This window comes from Saccoglossus kowalevskii, chromosome 22 (assembly GCF_978046115.1).
Source record: "Saccoglossus kowalevskii chromosome 22, keSacKowa6.1, whole genome shotgun sequence".
NCBI lineage: Eukaryota > Metazoa > Hemichordata > Enteropneusta > Harrimaniidae > Saccoglossus > Saccoglossus kowalevskii.
The window spans coordinates 29,555,461-29,578,119 of NC_140662.1; the positions used below are offsets into that span (position 1 = coordinate 29,555,461).

The window sequence follows — 22,659 nt, forward strand, 5'->3', positions numbered from 1 at the left end:
CTGGTCGTGTAGCCCTTTCATGAACTGTTGAGTGAGTTTATAGTCTCTGTCAGGGTATGGTTGTCCATGATGCACTTTCTCTTCTACCTTGCGTAGTAGATCTTCCAGGGCAATGGCATAAGATCCTGCAGATTCGTCCGCTAACTGTTGCCGCTCATAAAAGTTACCCATGGGGTCCATGGACAGTCCACCATCACCATACTCTGCTCGGAGCTCCTCAAAAGCACGGCTGGGAGACTGCTGACCGGGTGGTAGGTTAAGTACTAACTTCCGGGCTTCACCACTAAGATGCCTTACAATGGTAGAAAACTGTAGTGGGTCAGGCATCATCCCTGCTGCAAATAAATATTCCATGTCTCGGATCCAGTCTTCTACCAACACTTTAGCCTCTGGATGACCACTAAACACTGGAACACCACGTACTTGGTGTGATGATGTCAGTCTGTATTGCTGGGTTGGTTGTTGCTGAGGGGCTGGAGGTTGATAATATACTGGTGGGGATGTTTGTATTGGCGGGTAAGGTGTGGAATTATAATATGGTTGCATTGGGTTGGTTACCCCAGTCGGAGTATTTAAGGGATATGCAGGCTGTATAACTGGTGGGGTATGCATGTGGCTATGGTAGCCCGAGCTTGTCTGTGGCGGCAAGTCTGCAGTCGCTATGGTAACTGGTGTGTGGCCCTGTTGGCCTGGTGGTGTATTGGTATACTGCATAACAGGTGTGTTATCAAACCCTACTTGGTCAAATGTGATTAATTCGTTACTTGGAGTATGTTGCATGTTGGGTTGTATGGTTACTAAAGTTGCGAGCAAAAATCTAAGTTATACGCAAATTCTATACAATACAGAATATTCTTTTAAGAAATATGGATACACATTAAAGGCATATGCAATAGTTAAAGTAAACAGCAATCAAGTGTAGGAAACTAAGGTTTGCGCTAGTTAATGTACATCAAATTAAGATAAGTATTACTGAATAAATGTCAAGCTAGGCAAATATCAAGCACTATACTGATATAAATAAAAGCATATGCATTATAGGCAATACAGAAGCAAGAAATTATGACACTACTGCTTACACTAATATCCATGTACATAACACACTGCTGCAAAGGCCAGGTAATTTCAATTACATGCGATCTCCAAAAAAACTATTTTGCACTGACAAACTGTCAAAACACTACACACACTATAGCACTAACTATGAATAAGGACTAATGCCATGCATGTACATGTACAAGCAGAAAGTTACACAATGTGTACATGTGACATGTATAAACAAACGTTCAGAATATGACCCAAAAAAAAAAACAACAAAAAAAAAAATCAAGGGTCTCTAGGAAACTGTTCAAATATAGGTGAATAATAAATCTTGAGTTTACACTGCACTGGTCACTGTTCAATTTGACAAGTCAGTATAAACAGGCATGGTACAATATAGGCAGCTCAGTAAAACCAGCAACTGTATTAATTTGACACGATGAATGGTCTTCTTGGTCGTCACAGCAGCTATTCATTCACTTCTCAACAGCAGATAATAGCATTAAATGTTAATACAGACAAGGATACTGCTGGGAACTGCTTACTGTCCATTAATGAAAACCCAGATCCTGGTCTCGGCACCAGATGTGACGCAGATTTCGGGACGTGACTGCGTTGTGTGATTTTTTGTGTTATAGACTTCTGCGATCACATAAAATAAATAAATAACAGAGACGGGGCTTCAATGCTCTGGAGGTAGTGGAAAGTTCTTTATTCACTTGCGACATCATCAATGGCAATTCCTGCATAGAATGACGCCATATTGGGATCAAAAAGTAAAAATACGGAAGAATACATTAATACAGAATTCTCACTTGACAGGTTGTTGGCAATATGCACTGCAAATATGCACATATCGAATAGTCACAAAAGTTTCTCAAAATCATAGTTTCAGAATACACAGCATGCATCCCAATGTATTTCTTAGCTACCTGGCATCAATAGGCCAGCTGATCACTGACAACAAAGTCCGAAAATGTCTAAATAAATCTATGACAATTTTGGTTGTCAAGGACAACGGTACGCTATACATTGGGATACAAACCTCATAAAAACATATATCAACAAATGTAAATAACTGGGAAAATATGAGACATCCCATCCTCAAAACTACATCTGAGTGTTATCTAAACTCTGGCAGTAACAGATTGATCAGATTCAGCAATGGATGGCAAAGTTGTACAGTAAATATATTCAGATTAAATCTGCATATGAAAACAACACTGACCTGCATAGAATGACGCCATATTGGGATGAAGCCTGTACAGGGTTCACCACTTGAGGGCGCTTTCCCAATATCTGCTCATATCTAATGCATTGAGTCAGATACTTTATAATGGGTTAGCATACATTAAACTTTGTTTAAAAAAAAAGCAAGATTGTTACATAAAAAATAAATAAAAGGAATAAATAATAAGTTCATGGTCACATAAATAATGTACTTAGGAGAGATTTCCCATCAGGACAAACTTACTGACTGTTATATCCCAGACAAAAAATATAACCCATACTTACATATAATCATGGCACACCACAGATACATATATCGTTTGCTGATAACAGTTATATTTATTGTGTATTGATTTGTTAATTACAGCTTTCCGTGAAGTGTTTGACTTATTTGATAGCAATGGTGGTGGTAGCATTGATGCTGATGAGTTTTCTCAAGCCCTTGACAGTGTTGATATTCAGATACCACCAAATGAAATCGCTGAAATCATGGCAACTATTGATAATGATGGTAAGTCATGTGACTCAATTTGTAATACATCGCCAAGGCTTCACAAATAACTGATTTAAATCTTATTTATACCTTATTTTGAATTCATTCGTACTTATGATTTACATGCAGTATATTTATGATACATTTATTAATATATGCTTTAGTTATTTGCATAATGTTATTGTTATTATTCCGTTGCATAACTTTATATTTATTGTTATTTACTAAAATAGTTTTATTCACTTCTGACAGGTAATGGTGAGATTGACTTTGATGAGTTTTTGCTTTTAATGACGAACACCGAACGTTTTTTAGAAACATTTGGTAAGTAAAACTTAGTATTGATTCAAAATTTGTCTATTTAAATGAATCAAGATATTTTAGATGCAAGCAATCACTGTCAAAATACTTCCAAATAAGTGACTTTTCATCTGGTGCTATAATCATTACTGTAATAATCTTTTAAATGCGATAAGGCCAGACTTTCATTATCCCTTGTTTCGCCTCTCCGATCAATGATCTCACTTACAATTCTTTGAGAATCACACAAATCTAATGGAAAAAATTTTTATTTTTTTTCTGCCCTCCTCAAAAAAATTGCCTTATAAAAACTTGAGAAACAAGGAATAAAAAAAGTCTGGCCTAAGCTTTCAGGATAAAATGTTGACCCAATATTTTGTTCATTTTTATGTATTTTCTATCATTTTGGATAGTTAAGAAGATGTTCTGTTGGCTACAGACTTGATCAATATCACAAATTTAATAGAATATTATAATAAACAGGATGAGCCAGTGACAGTGCTGTCAATAAGTCGTCAAGCAGGAAGAATTCCACAATAATATCAGAAACAATAAAACATTTGTTCCTATATTTGTTGAGAACCAATTAACATACTCACCTCTGGTGATGGTTATTAGTCCCTGTTTGGACACGTCAGAAAACCGAGACATTCATCTATCTAAGCGTGCATCAAAAATGTTATCACGATGGTTAAATAAAATGGGCCCTCGAATTAGCACACAATGATTTTAGATACATTGAGCAGTGACACCTGCATGCACTGTGTTGCGAGGTTTATACAAGAAGTTTCTTGTTAGTGACAAATATTGATATATGTAAAGTTATCGTAATTTTAAAAAAATCAGCACCGAATGCTCAGTTGCATTTTGAGGATCAGCAAAACTTCAGGGTTGATGAACAAGCCAGACAGCAGTCATTTTTTTTCATTTGTGTAGTTCTGAAAAATGATTTTTCTCATGCTTCACTTTTGAACCCCAAATAATTAGAAATGCAATTATCTTTATTATGTGCGATGACTGCAGTAGTGCAAAATAATATTTTTTTGTCAATTTTGAAAAAAAAAAAAAATTAATTAATTCAACCTTATTATGTGTTGTTCATGTTTGGGGCCTAGACTTTTAAACATGTAAAACCATGATAGTTAATTTAACCATGGCTTACATAATTAAAATCACACTCTTAGCCAATCAGAATGACATATTACGACCATGTGAACTGAACTTTACATTGAATTTGACATCTCTTGAAAGTGGTAACTTGAGAGCAATTCCTGTTCCCAATTGCATGTTGAACCAATTGTCCAGCACGAATGGCAACCTTATTGTATAACTCCATCATGTATAATGACATTTTACAGTAGCATCTTATTAACATGATTACTTTGTATAAAATTCTATACTTAATTGTTGTTACTAGAAACACACTATTTATTTTATGTATTTTATTTGTTTAGTTGAAAATAAAGATGGCTCAACTATCGATCCAAACCACAGAGAGACCCTGTTATTTGATGCACTCACACAGTTTATGAAAAAATCTGCATTGAAAGCTATGGATGAAATTGTTTGGTAAGATATTATTTAATTTGACCGATGTAAGCAAGTTATGTAAGCTATTCTTTGATTGGACCTTCGCTTCAAAAGATTATGAGTAAATAAAATTTGATTGGACTATAATGTCACAATGCAATCTGTTAATGTTAGCTCTGATTTGATTAAACTGTTATGTCAGAATGCAATGTGGTAATGTAAGCTGTTACTTGATTGGACCATTATGTCAGAATGCAATGTGGTAATGTAAGCTGATACTTGATTGGACCATTATGTCAGAATGCAATGTGGTAATGTAAGCTGTTACTTGATTGGACCATTATGTTAGAATGCAATGTGGTAATGTAAGCTGATACTTGATTGGACCATTTTGTTAGAATAACATCTGGTAATGTTATAGCTATAATTCGATTAGAACAAGATGACTGATTTTAACTGAAATGAATTTTCAATAATGCAAACAAAGCAACATGAATTTAAAATATTAATATCTAATAAATTATTCATGACTTGTATTTTATAGTTACTACAAGACCAAATATAAAAAAGCTCAGATACCACACGTTGTTGGGCACTATGCTGCTGGGGCAAGACTAATAGGACTGACTGAGAGAGAACTTATCAGACATCTTGAATTATTGAAAGCAAACCATGCAGGTACGATACCTTTTTGAGTTCACTCTGTGGTGCCACCAATCCCATTCAATGCCAACCAGGGGTTGTTATGTAGGTAAGATACCTTTTTGAGTTCATTCTGTAGTGCCACCAATCCCATTTAATACCAACCAGGGGTTGCTGTGCAGGTAAGATACCTTTTTGAGTCACTCTGTAGTGCCACCAATCCCATTTAATACCAACCAAGGATTGCTGTGTAGGTAAGATACCTTTTTGAGTTCACTCTGTAGTGCCACCAATCCCATTCAATGCCAACCAGGGGTTGCTGTGTAGGTAAAATACCTTTTTGAGTCACTCTGTAGTGCCACCAATCCCATTCAATGCCAACCAGGCGTTGCTGTGCAGGTAAGATACCTTTTTGAGTCACTCTGTTGTGCCACCAACCCCATTCAATGCCAACCAGGCGTTGCTGTGCAGGTAAGATACTATTTTGAGTCACTCTGTGGTGCAACCAATCTCATTCAATGCCAACCAGGGGTTGCTGTGTAGGTAAAGTACCTTTTTGAGTTCACTCTGTGGTGCCACCAATCCCATTCAATGCCAACCAGGGGTTGTTATGTAGGTAAGATACCTTTTTGAGTTCATTCTGTAGTGCCACCAATCCCATTTAATACCAACCAGGGGTTGCTGTGCAGGTAAGATACCTTTTTGAGTCACTCTGTAGTGCCACCAATCCCATTTAATACCAACCAAGGATTGCTGTGTAGGTAAGATACCTTTTTGAGTTCACTCTGTAGTGCCACCAATCCCATTCAATGCCAACCAGGGGTTGCTGTGTAGGTAAAATACCTTTTTGAGTCACTCTGTAGTGCCACCAATCCCATTCAATGCCAACCAGGCGTTGCTGTGCAGGTAAGATACCTTTTTGAGTCACTCTGTTGTGCCACCAACCCCATTCAATGCCAACCAGGCGTTGCTGTGCAGGTAAGATACTATTTTGAGTCACTCTGTGGTGCAACCAATCTCATTCAATGCCAACCAGGGGTTGCTGTGCAGGTAAGATACCTTTTTGAGTCACTCTGTGGTGCCACCAATCCCCTTCAATGCCAACCAGGGGTTGCTGTGTAGGTAAGATACCTTTTTGAGTCACTCTGTAGTGCCACCAATCCCATTCAATGCCAACCAGGGGTTGCTGTGTAGGTAAGGTACCTTTTTGAGTCAATCTGTAATGCCACCAATCCCATTCAATGCCAACCAGGGGTTGCTGTGTAGGTAAGATACCTTTTTGAGTCACTTTGTAGTGCTACCAATCCCATTCAATGCCAACCAGGGGTTGCTGTGTAGGTAAGATACCTTTTTGAGTCACTGTGTAGTGCCACCAATCCCATTCAATGCCAACCAGGGATTGCTGTGCAGGTAAGATACCTTTTTGAGTCACTCTGTAGTGCCACCAATCCCATTCAATGCCAACCAGGGGTTGTTATGCAGGTAATATACCTTTTTGAGTTCACTCTGTAGTGCCACCAATCCCATTCAATGCCAACCAGGGGTTGTTATGCAGGTAAGATACCTTTTTGAGTCACTCTGTGGTGCCACCAATCCCATTCAATGCCAACCAGGGGTTGCTGTGTAGGTAAGATACCTTTTTGAGTCACTCTGTGGTGCCACCAATCCCATTCCATGCCAAACAGGGGTTGCTGTGTAGGTAAGATACCTTTTTGAGTCACTCTGTGGTGCCACCAATTCCATTCAATGCCAACCAGGGGTTGCTGTGTAGGTAAGATACCTTTTTGAGTCACTCTGTAGTGCCACCAATCCCATTCAATGCCAACCAGGGGTTGCTGTGCAGGTAAGATACCTTTTTGAGTTCACTCTGTGGTGCCACCAATCCCATTTAATGCCAACCAGGGGTTGCTGTGTAGGTAAGATACCTTTTTGAGTCACTCTGTGGTGCCACCAATCCCATTCCATGCCAACCAGGGGTTGCTGTGTAGGTAAGATACCTTTTTGAGTCACTATGTAGTGCCACCAATCCCATTCAATGCCAACCAGGGGTTGCTGTGTAGGTAAGATACCTTTTTGAGTCACTCTGTAGTGCCACCAATCCCATTCAATGCCAACCAGGGGTTGCTGTGTTGGTAAGATACCTTTTTGAGTTCACTCTGTGGTGCCACCAATCCCATTTAATACCAACCAGGGATTGCTGTGTAGGTAAGATACCTTTTTGAGTCACTCTGTGGTGCCACCAATCCCATTCAATGCCAACCAGGGGTTGCTGTGTAGGTAAGATACCTTTTTGAGTTCACTCTGTGGTGCCACCAATCCCATTCAATGCCAACCAGGGGTTGCTGTGTAGGTAAGATACCTTTTTGAGTCACTCTGTAGTGCCACCAATCCCATTCAATGCCAACCAGGGGTTGCTGTGTAGGTAAGATACCTTTTTGAGTTCACTCTGTGGTGCCACCAATCCCATTCAATGCCAACCAGGGGTTGCTGTGTAGGTAAGATACCTTTTTGAGTTCACTCTGTGGTGCCACCAATCCCATTCAATGCCAACCAGGTGTTGCTGTGTAGGTAAGATACCTTTTTGAGTCACTCTGTGGTGCCACCAATCCCATTCAATGCCAACCAGGGGTTGCTGTGTAGGTAAGATACCTTTTTGAGTCACTCTGTGGTGCCACCAATCCCATTCCATGCCAAACAGGGGTTGCTGTGTAGGTAAGATACCTTTTTGAGTCACTCTGTGGTGCCACCAATCCCATTCAATGCCAACCAGGGGTTGCTGTGTAGGTAAGATACCTTTTTGAGTCACTCTGTAGTGCCACCAATCCCATTCAATGCCAACCAGGGGTTGCTGTGCAGGTAAGATACCTTTTTGAGTTCACTCTGTGGTGCCACCAATCCCATTTAATGCCAACCAGGGGTTGCTGTGTAGGTAAGATACCTTTTTGAGTCACTCTGTGGTGCCACCAATCCCATTCCATGCCAACCAGGGGTTGCTGTGTAGGTAAGATACCTTTTTGAGTCACTATGTAGTGCCACCAATCCCATTCAATGCCAACCAGGGGTTGCTGTGTAGGTAAGATACCTTTTTGAGTCACTCTGTAGTGCCACCAATCCCATTCAATGCCAACCAGGGGTTGCAGTGTTGGTAAGATACCTTTTTGAGTTCACTCTGTGGTGCCACCAATCCCATTTAATACCAACCAGGGATTGCTGTGTAGGTAAGATACCTTTTTGAGTCACTCTGTGGTGCCACCAATCCCATTCAATGCCAACCAGGGGTTGCTGTGTAGGTAAGATACCTTTTTGAGTTCACTCTGTGGTGCCACCAATCCCATTCAATGCCAACCAGGGGTTGCTGTGTAGGTAAGATACCTTTTTGAGTCACTCTGTAGTGCCACCAATCCCATTCAATGCCAACCAGGGGTTGCTGTGTAGGTAAGATACCTTTTTGAGTTCACTCTGTGGTGCCACCAATCCCATTCAATGCCAACCAGGGGTTGCTGTGTAGGTAAGATACCTTTTTGAGTTCACTCTGTGGTGCCACCAATCCCATTCAATGCCAACCAGGGGTTGCTGTGTAGGTAAGATACCTTTTTGAGTCACTCTGTGGTGCCACCAATCCCATTTAATACCAACCAGGGGTTGCTGTGCAGGTAAGATACCTTTTTGAGTTCACTCTGTGGTGCCACCAATCCCATTTTATACCAACCAGGGGTTGCTGTGTAGGTAAGATACCTTTTTGAGTCACTCTGTGGTGCCACCAATCCCATTCAATGTCAATCAGGGGTTGCTGTGTAGGTTAGGTACCTTATTGAGTCACTCTGTGGTGCCACCAATCCCATTCAATGCCAACCAGGGGTTGCTGTGTAGGTAAGATACCTTTTTGAGTCACTCTGTAGTGCCACCAATCCCATTCAATGCCAACCTGGGGTTGTTATGTAGGTAAGATACCTTTTTGAGTTCACTCTGTAGTGCCACCAATCCCATTCAATGCCAACCAGGGGTTGCTGTGTAGGTAAGATACCTTTTTGAGTCACTCTGTAGTGCCACCAATCCCATTCAATGCCAACCTGGGGTTGTTATGTAGGTAAGATACCTTTTTGAGTTCACTCTGTAGTGCCACCAATCCCATTCAATGCCAACCAGGGGTTGCTGTGTAGGTAAGGTACCTTTTTGAGTCACTCTGTAGTGCCACCAATCCCATTTAATACCAACCAAGGATTGCTGTGTAGGTAAGATACCTTTTTGAGTTCTCTCTGTAGTGCCACCAATCCCATTCAATGCCAACCAGGGGTTGCTGTGTAGGTAAAATACCTTTTTGAGTCACTCTGTAGTGCCACCAATCCCATTCAGTGCCAACCAGGGGTTGCTGTGTAGGTAAGATACCTTTTTGAGTCACTCTGTAGTGCCACCAATCCCATTCAATGCCAACCAGGGGTTGCTGTGTAGGTAAGATACCTTTTTGAGTCACTCTGTAGTGCCACCAATCCCATTCAATGCCAACCAGGCGTTGCTGTGCAGGTAAGATACCTTTTTGAGTCACTCTGTTGTGCCACCAACCCCATTCAATGCCAATAAGGCGTTGCTGTGCAGGTAAGATACTATTTTGAGTCACTCTGTGGTGCCACCAATCTCATTCAATGCCAACCAGGGGTTGCTGTGCAGGTAAGATACCTTTTTGAGTCACTCTGTAGTGCCACCAATCCCATTCAATGCCAACCTGGGGTTGTTATGTAGGTAAGATACCTTTTTGAGTCACTCTGTAGTGCCACCAACCCCATTCAATGACAACCAGGGGTTGCTGTGTAGGTAAGATACCTTTTTGAGTCACTCTGTAGTGCCATCAATCCCATTCAATGCCAACCAGGGGTTGCTGTGTAGGTAAGGTACCTTTTTGAGTCACTCTGTAGTGCCACCAATCCCATTTAATACCAACCAAGGATTGCTATGTAGGTAAGATACCTTTTTGAGTTCACTCTGTAGTGCCACCAATCCCATTCAATGCCAACCAGGGGGTTGCTGTGTAGGTAAAATACCTTTTTGAGTCACTCTGTAGTGCCACCAATCCCATTCAATGCCAACCAGGGGTTGCTGTGTAGGTAAGATACCTTTTTGAGTCACTCTGTAGTGCCACCAATCCCATTCAATGCCAACCAGGGGTTGCTGTGTAGGTAAGATACCTTTTTGAGTCACTCTGTAGTGCAACCAATCCCATTCAATGCCAACCAGGCGTTGCTGTGCAGGTAAGATACCTTTTTGAGTCACTCTGTTGTGCCACCAACCCCATTCAATGCCAACCAGGCGTTGCTGTGCAGGTAAGATACTATTTTGAGTCACTCTGTGGTGCCACCAATCTCATTCAATGCCAACCAGGGGTTGCTGTGCAGGTAAGATACCTTTTTGAGTCACTCTGTGGTGCCACCAATCCCCTTCAATGCCAACCAGGGGTTGCTGTGTAGGTAAGATACCTTTTTGAGTCACTCTGTAGTGCCACCAATCCCATTCAATGGCAACCAGGGGTTACTGTGCAGGTAAGGTACCTTTTTGAGTCACTGTGTAGTGCCACCAATCCCATTCAATGCCAACCAGGGGTTGTTATGCAGGTAAGATACCTTTTTGAGTTCACTCTGTGGTGCCACCAATCCCATTCAATGCCAACCAGGGGTTGCTGTGTAGGTAAGGTACCTTTTTGAGTCACTCTGTAGTGCCACCAATCCCATTTAATACCAACCAAGGATTGCTGTGTAGGTAAGATACCTTTTTGAGTTCACTCTGTAGTGCCACCAATCCCATTCAATGCCAACCAGGGGTTGCTGTGTAGGTAAAATACCTTTTTGAGTCACTCTGTAGTGCCACCAATCCCATTCAATGCCAACCAGGGGTTGCTGTGTAGGTAAGATACCTTTTTGAGTCACTCTGTAGTGCCACCAATCCCATTCAATGCCAACCAGGGGTTGCTGTGTAGGTAAGATACCTTTTTGAGTCACTCTGTAGTGCCACCAATCCCATTCAATGCCAACCAGGCGTTGCTGTGCAGGTAAGATACCTTTTTGAGTCACTCTGTTGTGCCACAAACCCCATTCAATGCCAACCAGGCGTTGCTGTGCAGGTAAGATACTATTTTGAGTCACTCTGTGGTGCCACCAATCTCATTCAATGCCAACCAGGGTTTGCTGTGCAGGTAAGATACCTTTTTGAGTCACTCTGTGGTGCCACCAATCCCCTTCAATGCCAACCAGGGGTTGCTGTGTAGGTAAGATACCTTTTTGAGTCACTGTGTAGTGCCACCAATCCCATTCAATGCCAACCAGGTGTTGCTGTGTAGGTAAGGTACCTTTTTGAGTCACTCTGTAGTGCCACCAATCCCATTCAATGCCAACCAGGGGTTGCTGTGTAGGTAAGATACCTTTTTGAGTCACTCTGTAGTGCCACCAATTCCATTCAATGCCAACCAGGGGTTGCTGTGTAGGTAAGATACCTTTTTGAGTCACTCTGTAGTGCCACCAATCCCATTCAATGCCAACCAGGGATTGCTGTGTAGGTAAGATACCTTTTTGAGTCACTGTGTAGTGCCACCAATCCCATTCAATGCCAACCAGGGATTGCTGTGCAGGTAAGATACCTTTTTGAGTCACTCTGTAGTGCCACCAATCCCATTCAATGCCAACCAGGGGTTGTTATGCAGGTAATATACCTTTTTGAGTTCACTCTGTGGTGCCACCAATCCCATTCAATGCCAACCAGGGGTTGCTGTGTAGGTAAGATACCTTTTTGAGTCACTCTGTGGTGCCACCAATACCATTCCATGCCAACCAGGTGTTGCTGTGTAGGTAAGATACCTTTTTGACTCACTCTGTGGTGCCACCAATCCCATTCAATGCCAACCAGGGGTTGCTGTGTAGGTAAGATACCTTTTTGAGTTCACTCTGTAGTGCCACCAATCCCATTCAATGCCAACCAGGGGTTGCTGTGCAGGTAAGATACCTTTTTGAGTCACTCTGTGGTGCCACCAATCCCATTCCATGCCAACCAGGGGTTGCTGTGTAGGTAAGATACCTTTTTGAGTCACTCTGTAGTGCAACCAATCCCATTCAATGCCAACCAGGGGTTGCTGTGTAGGTAAGATACCTTTTTGAGTCACTCTGTAGTGCCACCAGTCCCATTCAATGCCAACGAGGGGTTGCTGTGTAAGTAAGATACCTTTTTGAGTCACTGTGTAGTGCCACCAATCCCATTCAATGCCAACCAGGGGTTACTGTGTAGGTAAGATACCTTTTTGAGTCACTCTGTGGTGCCACCAATCCCATTCAATGCCAATCAGGGGTTGCTGTGTAGGTAAGATACGTTTTTGAGTCACTCTGTAGTGCCACCAATCCCATTCAATGCCAACCAGGTGTTGCTGTGTAGGTAAGGTACCTTTTTGAGTCACTCTGTAGTGCCACCAATCCCATTCAATGCCAACCAGGGGTTGCTGTGTAAGTAAGATACCTTTTTGAGTCACTTTGTGATGCCACCAATCCCATTCAATGCCAACCAGGGGTTGCTGTGTAGGTAAGATACCTTTTTGAGTCACTCTGTGGTGCCACCAATCCCATTCAATGCCAACCAGGGGTTGCTGTGTAGGTAAGATACCTTTTTGAGTTCACTCTGTAGTGCCACCAATCCCATTCAATTCCATCCAGGGGTTGCTGTGTAGGTAAGATACCTTTTTGAGTTCACTCTGTTGTGCCACCAATCCCATTCAATGCCAACCAGGGGTTGCTGTGTAGGTAAGATACCTTTTTTGAGTTCACTCTGTGGTGCCAGCAATCCCATTCAATGCCAACCGGGGTTGCTGTGCAGGTAAGATACCTTTTTGAGTCACTCTGTAGTGCCACCAACCCCATTCAATGACAACCAGGGGTTGCTGTGCAGGTAAGATACCTTTTTGAGTTCACTCTGTAGTGCCACCAATCCCATTCAATGCCAACCAGGGGTTGCTGTGCAGGTAAGATACCTTTTTTGAGTTCACTCTGTGGTGCCACCAATCCCATTCAATGCCAACCAGGGGTTGCTGTGTAAGTAAGATACCTTTTTGAGTCACTTTGTGGTGCCACCAATCCCATTCAATGCCAACCAGGGGTTGCTGTGTAGGTAAGATACCTTTTTGAGTCACTCTGTGGTGCCACCAATCCCATTCAATGCCAACCAGGGGTTGCTGTGTAGGTAAGATACCTTTTTGAGTTCACTCTGTAGTGCCACCAATCCCATTCAATTCCAACCAGGGGTTGCTGTGTAGGTAAGATACCTTTTTGAGTTCACTCTGTGGTGCCACCAATCCCATTTAATACCAACCAGGCATTGCTGTGTAGGTAAGATACTTTTTTGAGTCACTCTGTGGTGCCACCAATCCCATTCAATGCCAACCAGGGGTTGCTGTATAGGTAAGATACCTTTTTGAGTTCACTCTGTAGTGCCACCAATCCCATTCAATGCCAACCAGGGGTTGCTGTGTAGGTAAGATACCTTTTTGAGTTCACTCTGTGGTGCCACCAATCCCATTTAATACCAACCAGGGATTGCTGTGTAGGTAAGATACTTTTTTGAGTCACTCTGTGGTGCCACCAATCCCATTCAATGCTAACCAGGGGTTGCTGTATAGGTAAGATACCTTTTTGAGTTCACTCTGTAGTGCCACCAATCCCATTCAATGCCAACCAGGGGTTGCTGTGTAGGTAAGATACCTTTTTGAGTTCACTCTGTGGTGCCACCAATCCCATTTAATACCAACCAGGGGTTGCTGTGTAGGTAAGATACCTTTTTGAGTCACTCTGTGGTGCCACCAATCCCATTCAATGCCAATCAGGGATTGCTGTGTAGGTAAGGTACCTTTTTTAGTCACTCTGTGGTGCCACCAATCCCATTCAATGCCAACCAGGGGTTGCTGTGTAGGTAAGATACCTTTTTGAGTCACTCTGTAGTGCCACCAATCCCATTCAATGCCAACCAGGGGTTGCTGTGTAGGTAAGATACCTTTTTGAGTTCACTCTGTGGTGCCACCAATCCCATTTAATACCAACCAGGGATTGCTGTGTAGGTAAGATACCTTTTTGAGTCACTCTGTGGTGCCACCAATCCCATTCAATGCCAACCAGGGGTTGCTGTGTAGGTAAGATACCTTTTTGAGTTCACTCTGTGGTGCCACCAATCCCATTCAATGCCATCCAGGGGTTGCTGTGTAGGTAAGATACCTTTTTGAGTCACTCTGTGGTGCCACCAATCCCATTCAATGCCAACCAGGGGTTGCTGTGTAGGTAAGATACCTTTTTTGAGTTCACTCTGTGGTGCCAGCAATCCCATTCAATGCCAACCGGGGTTGCTGTGCAGGTAAGATACCTTTTTGAGTCACTCTGTAGTGCCACCAACCCCATTCAATGACAACCAGGGGTTGCTGTGCAGGTAAGATACCTTTTTGAGTTCACTCTGTAGTGCCACCAATCCCATTCAATGCTAACCAGGGGTTACTGTGTAGGTAAGGTACCTTTTTGAGTCACTCTGTAGTGCCACCAATCCCATTCAATGCCAACCAGGGGTTGCTGTGTAGGTAAGATACCTTTTGTGAGTTCACTCTGTGGTGCCACCAATCCCATTCAATGCCAACCAGGGGTTGCTGTGTAGGTAAGATACATTTTTGAGTTCACTCTGTGGTGCCACCAATCCCATTTAATACCAACCAGGGATTGCTGTGTAGGTAAGATACCTTTTTGAGTCCCTCTGTAGTGCCACCAATCCCATGCAATGCCAACCAGGGGTTGCTGTGCAGGTAAGATACCTTTTTGAGTTCACTCTGTAGTGCCACCAATCTCATTCAATGCCAACCAGGGGTTGCTGTGCAGGTAAGATACCTTTTTGAGTCACTCTGTGGTGCCACCAACCCCATTCAATGCCAACCAGGGGTTGCTGTGCAGGTAAGATACCTTTTTGAGTTCACTCTGTTGTGCCACCAATCCCATTCAATGCCAACCAGGGATTGCTGTGTAGGTAAGATACCTTTTGTGAGTTCACTCTGTGGTGCCACCAATCCCATTCAATGCCAACCAGGGATTGCTGTGCAGGTAAGATACCTTTTTGAGTCACTATGTAGTGCCACCAATCCCATTCAATGCCAACCAGGGTTTGTTATGCAGGTAATATACCTTTTTGAGTTCACTCTGTTGTGCCACCAATCCCATTCAATGCCAACCAGGGATTGCTGTGTAGGTAAGATACCTTTTGTGAGTTCACTCTGTGGTGCCACCAATCCCATTCAATGCCAACCAGGGGTTGCTGTGTAGGTAAGATACCTTTTTGAGTCACTTTGTGGTGCCACCAATACCATTCCATGCCAACCAGGTGTTGCTGTGTAGGTAAGATACCTTTTTGAGTCACTCTGTGGTGCCACCAATCCCATTCAATGCCAACCAGGGGTTGCTGTGCAGGTAAGATACCTTTTTTGAGTTCACTCTGTGGTGCCACCAATCCCATTCAATGCCAACCAGGGGTTGCTGTGTAAGTAAGATACCTTTTTGAGTCACTCTGTGGTGCCACCAATCCCATTCAATGCCAACCAGGGGTTGCTGTGTAGGTAAGATACCTTTTTGAGTCACTCTGTGGTGCCACCAATCCCATTCAATGCCAACCAGGGGTTGCTGTGTAGGTAAGATACCTTTTTGAGTTCACTCTGTAGTGCCACCAATCCCATTCAATTCCAACCAGGGGTTGCTGTGTAGGTAAGATACCTTTTTGAGTTCACTCTGTGGTGCCACCAATCCCATTTAATACCAACCAGGGATTGCTGTGTAGGTAAGATACTTTTTTGAGTCACTCTGTGGTGCCACCAATCCCATTCAATGCCAACCAGGGGTTGCTGTATAGGTAAGATACCTTTTTGAGTTCACTCTGTAGTGCCACCAATCCCATTCAATGCCAACCAGGGGTTGCTGTGTAGGTAAGATACCTTTTTGAGTTCACTCTGTGGTGCCACCAATCCCATTTAATACCAACCAGGGATTGTTGTGTAGGTAAGATACTTTTTTGAGTCACTCTGTGGTGCCACCAATCCCATTCAATGCTAACCAGGGGTTGCTGTATAGGTAAGATACCTTTTTGAGTTCACTCTGTAGTGCCACCAATCCCATTCAATGCCAACCAGGGGTTGCTGTGTAGGTAAGATACCTTTTTGAGTTCACTCTGTGGTGCCACCAATCCCATTTAATACCAACCAGGGGTTGCTGTGTAGGTAAGATACCTTTTTGAGTCACTCTGTGGTGCCACCAATCCCATTCAATGCCAATCAGGGATTGCTGTGTAGGTAAGGTACCTTTTTTAGTCACTCTGTGGTGCCACCAATCCCATTCAATGCCAACCAGGGGTTGCTGTGTAGGTAAGATACCTTTTTGAGTCACTCTGTAGTGCCACCAATCCCATTCAATGCCAACCAGGGGTTGCTGTGTAGGTAAGATACCTTTTTGAGTTCACTCTGTGGTGCCACCAATCCCATTTAATACCAACCAGGGATTGCTGTGTAGGTAAGATACCTTTTTGAGTCACTCTGTGGTGCCACCAATCCCATTCAATGCCAACCAGGGGTTGCTGTGTAGGTAAGATACCTTTTTGAGTTCACTCTGTGGTGCCACCAATCCCATTCAATGCCATCCAGGGGTTGCTGTGTAGGTAAGATACCTTTTTGAGTCACTCTGTGGTGCCACCAATCCCATTCAATGCCAACCAGGGGTTGCTGTGTAGGTAAGATACCTTTTTTGAGTTCACTCTGTGTTGCCAGCAATCCCATTCAATGCCAACCGGGGTTGCTGTGCAGGTAAGATACCTTTTTGAGTCACTCTGTAGTGCCACCAACCCCATTCAATGACAACCAGGGGTTGCTGTGCAGGTAAGATACCTTTTTGAGTTCACTCTGTAGTGCCACCAATCCCATTCAATGCTAACCAGGGGTTACTGTGTAGGTAAGGTACCTTTTTGAGTCACTCTGTAGTGCCACCAATCCCATTCAATGCCAACCAGGGGTTGCTGTGTAGGTAAGATACCTTTTGTGAGTTCACTCTGTGGTGCCACCAATCCCATTCAATGCCAACCAGGGGTTGCTGTGTAGGTAAGATACATTTTTGAGTTCACTCTGTGGTGCCACCAATCCCATTTAATACCAACCAGGGATTGCTGTGTAGGTAAGATACCTTTTTGAGTCCCTCTGTAGTGCCACCAATCCCATGCAATGCCAACCAGTGATTGCTGTGCAGGTAAGATACCTTTTTGAGTCACTGTGTAGTGCCACCAATCCCATTCAATGCCAACCAGGGGTTGTTATGCAGGTAAGATACCTTTTTGAGTTCACTCTGTGGTGCCACCAATCCCAATCAATGCCAACCAGGGGTTGCTGTGTAGGTAAGATACCTTTTTGAGTCACTCTGTAGTGCCACCAATCCCATTCAATGCCAACCAGGGGTTGCTGTGTAAGTAAGATACCTTTTTGAGTCACTCTGTAGTGCCACCAATCCCATTCAATGCCAACCAGGGGTTGCTGTGCAGGTAAGATACCTTTTTGAGTTCACTCTGTGGTGCCACCAATCCCATTCAATGCCAACCAGGGGTTACTGTGCAGGTAAGGTACCTTTTTGAGTCACTCTGTAGTGCCACCAATCCCATTCAATGCCAACCAGGGGTTGCTGTGTAGGTAAGATACTTTTTGTGAGTTCACTCTGTGGTGCCACCAATCCCATTCAATGCCAACCAGGGGTTGCTGTGTAGGTAAGATACCTTTGTGAGTTCACTCTGTGGTGCCACCATTCCCATTTAATAACAACCAGGGATTGCTTTGTAGGTAAGATACCTTTTTGAGTCCCTCTGTAGTGCCACCAATCCCATTCAATGCCAACCAGGGATTGCTGTGCAGGTAAGATACCTTTTTGAGTCACTGTGTAGTGCCACCAATCCCATTCAATGCCAACCAGGGGTTGTTATGCAGGTAAGATACCTTTTTGAGTTCACTCTGTGGTGCCACCAATCCCATTCAATGCCAACCAGGGGTTGCTGTGTAGGTAAGATACCTTTTTGAGTTACTCTGTGGTGCCACCAATCCCATTCCATGCCAACCAGGGGTTGCTGTGTAGGTAAGATACCTTTTTGAGTCACTCTGTGGTGCCACCAATCCCATTCAATGCCAACCAGGGATTGCTGTGTAGGTAAGATACCTTTTTGAGTCACTGTGTAGTGCCACCAATCCCATTCAATGCCAACCAGGGATTGCTGTGCAGGTAAGATACCTTTTTGAGTCACTCTGTGGTGCCACCAATCCCATTCAATGCCAACCAGGGGTTGCTGTGTAGGTAAGATACCTTTTTGAGTCACTCTGTAGTGCCACCAATCCCATTCAATGCCAACCAGGGGTTGCTGTGCAGGTAAGATACCTTTTTGAGTTCACTCTGTGGTGCCACCAATCCCATTTAATGCCAACCAGGGGTTGCTGTGTAGGTAAGATACCTTTTTGAGTCACTCTGTGGTGCCACCAATCCCATTCCATGCCAACCAGGGGTTGCTGTGTAGGTAAGATACCTTTTTGAGTCACTATGTAGTGCCACCAATCCCATTCAATGCCAACCAGGGGTTGCTGTGTAGGTAAGATACCTTTTTGAGTCACTCTGTAGTGCCACCAATCCCATTCAATGCCAACCAGGGGTTGCTGTGTTGGTAAGATACCTTTTTGAGTTCACTCTGTGGTGCCACCAATCCCATTTAATACCAACCAGGGATTGCTGTGTAGGTAAGATACCTTTTTGAGTCACTCTGTGGTGCCACCAATCCCATTCAATGCCAACCAGGGGTTGCTGTGTAGGTAAGATACCTTTTTGAGTTCACTCTGTGGTGCCACCAATCCCATTCAATGCCAACCAGGGGTTGCTGTGTAGGTAAGATACCTTTTTGAGTCACTCTGTAGTGCCACCAATCCCATTCAATGCCAACCAGGGGTTGCTGTGTAGGTAAGATACCTTTTTGAGTTCACTCTGTGGTGCCACCAATCCCATTCAATGCCAACCAGGGGTTGCTGTGTAGGTAAGATACCTTTTTGAGTTCACTCTGTGGTGCCACCAATCCCATTCAATGCCAACCAGGGGTTGCTGTGTAGGTAAGATACCTTTTTGAGTCACTCTGTGGTGCCACCAATCCCATTTAATACCAACCAGGGGTTGCTGTGCAGGTAAGATACCTTTTTGAGTTCACTCTGTGGTGCCACCAATCCCATTTTATACCAACCAGGGGTTGCTGTGTAGGTAAGATACCTTTTTGAGTCACTCTGTGGTGCCACCAATCCCATTCAATGTCAATCAGGGGTTGCTGTGTAGGTAAGGTACCTTATTGAGTCACTCTGTGGTGCCACCAATCCCATTCAATGCCAACCAGGGGTTGCTGTGTAGGTAAGATACCTTTTTGAGTCACTCTGTAGTGCCACCAATCCCATTCAATGCCAACCTGGGGTTGTTATGTAGGTAAGATACCTTTTTGAGTTCACTCTGTAGTGCCACCAATCCCATTCAATGCCAACCAGGGGTTGCTGTGTAGGTAAGATACCTTTTTGAGTCACTCTGTAGTGCCACCAATCCCATTCAATGCCAACCTGGGGTTGTTATGTAGGTAAGATACCTTTTTGAGTTCACTCTGTAGTGCCACCAATCCCATTCAATGCCAACCAGGGGTTGCTGTGTAGGTAAGGTACCTTTTTGAGTCACTCTGTAGTGCCACCAATCCCATTTAATACCAACCAAGGATTGCTGTGTAGGTAAGATACCTTTTTGAGTTCACTCTGTAGTGCCACCAATCCCATTCAATGCCAACCAGGGGTTGCTGTGTAGGTAAAATACCTTTTTGAGTCACTCTGTAGTGCCACCAATCCCATTCAGTGCCAACCAGGGGTTGCTGTGTAGGTAAGATACCTTTTTGAGTCACTCTGTAGTGCCACCAATCCCATTCAATGCCAACCAGGGGTTGCTGTGTAGGTAAGATACCTTTTTGAGTCACTCTGTAGTGCCACCAATCCCATTCAATGCCAACCAGGCGTTGCTGTGCAGGTAAGATACCTTTTTGAGTCACTCTGTTGTGCCACCAACCCCATTCAATGCCAACCAGGCGTTGCTGTGCAGGTAAGATACTATTTTGAGTCACTCTGTGGTGCCACCAATCTCATTCAATGCCAACCAGGGGTTGCTGTGCAGGTATGATACCTTTTTGAGTCACTCTGTAGTGCCACCAATCCCATTCAATGCCAACCTGGGGTTGTTATGTAGGTAAGATACCTTTTTTAGTCACTCTGTAGTGCCACCAACCCCATTCAATGACAACCAGGGGTTGCTGTGTAGGTAAAATACCTTTTTGAGTCACTCTGTAGTGCCATCAATCCCATTCAATGCCAACCAGGGGTTGCTGTGTAGGTAAGGTACCTTTTTGAGTCACTCTGTAGTGCCACCAATCCCATTTAATACCAACCAAGGATTGCTATGTAGGTAAGATACCTTTTTGAGTTCACTCTGTAGTGCCACCAATCCCATTCAATGCCAACCAGGGGTTGCTGTGTAGGTAAAATACCTTTTTGAGTCACTCTGTAGTGCCACCAATCCCATTCAATGCCAACCAGGGGTTGCTGTGTAGGTAAGATACCTTTTTGAGTCACTCTGTAGTGCCATCAATCCCATTCAATGCCAACCAGGGGTTGCTGTGTAGGTAAGATACCTTTTTGAGTCACTCTGTAGTGCAACCAATCCCATTCAATGCCAACCAGGCGTTGCTGTGTAGGTAAGATACCTTTTTGAGTCACTCTGTAGTGCCACCAATCCCATTCAATGCCAACCAGGGGTTACTGTGCAGGTAAGGTACCTTTTCGAGTCACTGTGTAGTGCCACCAATCCCATTCAATGCCAACCAGGGGTTGTTATGCAGGTAAGATACCTTTTTGAGTTCACTCTGTGGTGCCACCAATCCCATTCAATGCCAACCAGGGGTTGCTGTGTAGGTAAGGTACCTTTTTGAGTCACTCTGTAGTGCCACCAATCCCATTTAATACCAACCAAGGATTGCTGTGTAGGTAAGATACCTTTTTGAGTTCACTCTGTAGTGCCACCAATCCCATTCAATGCCAACCAGGGGTTGCTGTGTAGGTAAAATACCTTTTTGAGTCACTCTGTAGTGCCACCAATCCCATTCAATGCCAACCAGGGGTTGCTGTGTAGGTAAGATACCTTTTTGAGTCACTCTGTAGTGCCACCAATCCCATTCAATGCCAACCAGGGGTTGCTGTGTAGGTAAGATACCTTTTTGAGTCACTCTGTAGTGCCACCAATCCCATTCAATGCCAACCAGGGGTTGCTGTGTAGGTAAGATACCTTTTTGAGTCACTCTGTAGTGCCACCAATCCCATTCAATGCCAACCAGGCGTTGCTGTGCAGGTAAGATACCTTTTTGAGTCACTCTGTTGTGCCACCAACCCCATTCAATGCCAACCAGGCGTTGCTGTGCAGGTAAGATACTATTTTGAGTCACTCTGTGGTGCCACCAATCTCATTCAATGCCAACCAGGGGATGCTGTGCAGGTAAGATACCTTTTTGAGTCACTCTGTAGTGCCACCAATCCCATTCAATGCCAACCTGGGGTTGTTATGTAGGTAAGATACCTTTTTGAGTCACTCTGTGGTGCCACCAATCCCATTCAATGCCAACCAGGGGTTGCTGTGTAGGTAAGATACCTTTTTGAGTCACTCTGTGGTGCCACCAATCCCATTCCATGCCAAACAGGGGTTGCTGTGTAGGTAAGATACCTTTTTGAGTCACTCTGTGGTGCCACCAATCCCATTCAATGCCAACCAGGGGTTGCTGTGTAGGTAAGATACCTTTTTGAGTCACTCTGTGGTGCCACCAATCCCATTCCATGCCAACCAGGGGTTGCTGTATAGGTAAGATACCTTTTTGAGTCACTCTGTGGTGCCACCAATCCCATTCAATGCCAACCAGGGGTTGCTGTGTAGGTAAGATACCTTTTTGAGTCACTCTGTAGTGCCACCAATCCCATTCAATGCCAACCAGGGGTTGCTGTGTAGGTAAGATACCTTTTTGAGTTCACTCTGTGGTGCCACCAATCCCATTCAATGCCAACCAGGGGTTGCTGTGTAGGTAAGATACCTTTTTGAGTCACTCTGTAGTGCCCCCAATCCCATTCAATGCCAACCAGGGGTTGCTGTGTAGGTAAGATACCTTTTTGAGTTCACTCTGTGGTGCCACCAATCCCATTTAATACCAACCAGGGATTGCTGTGTAGGTAAGATACCTTTTTGAGTCACTCTGTGGTGCAACCAATCCCATTCAATGCCAACCAGGGGTTGCTGTGCAGGTAAGATACCTTTTTGAGT

General features: G+C 44.1%; 1 protein-coding gene across 1 annotated transcript in view; it reads left to right on the plus strand.

Moving 5' to 3' along the window:
• Positions 1-1,793: 1,793 nt before the first annotated feature.
• The window catches only part of LOC102801028 (uncharacterized), a 36,076-nt gene continuing 15,210 nt past the window's right edge, over positions 1,794-22,659 (plus strand). The window contains exons 1-5 of the mRNA XM_085495877.1: positions 1,794-1,817; positions 2,605-2,782; positions 3,017-3,088; positions 4,519-4,633; positions 5,139-5,272. Coding sequence (XP_085352003.1) covers positions 1,794-1,817; positions 2,605-2,782; positions 3,017-3,088; positions 4,519-4,633; positions 5,139-5,272 — 523 coding nt within the window. The remainder of the gene's footprint in view (positions 1,818-2,604; positions 2,783-3,016; positions 3,089-4,518; positions 4,634-5,138; positions 5,273-22,659) is intronic.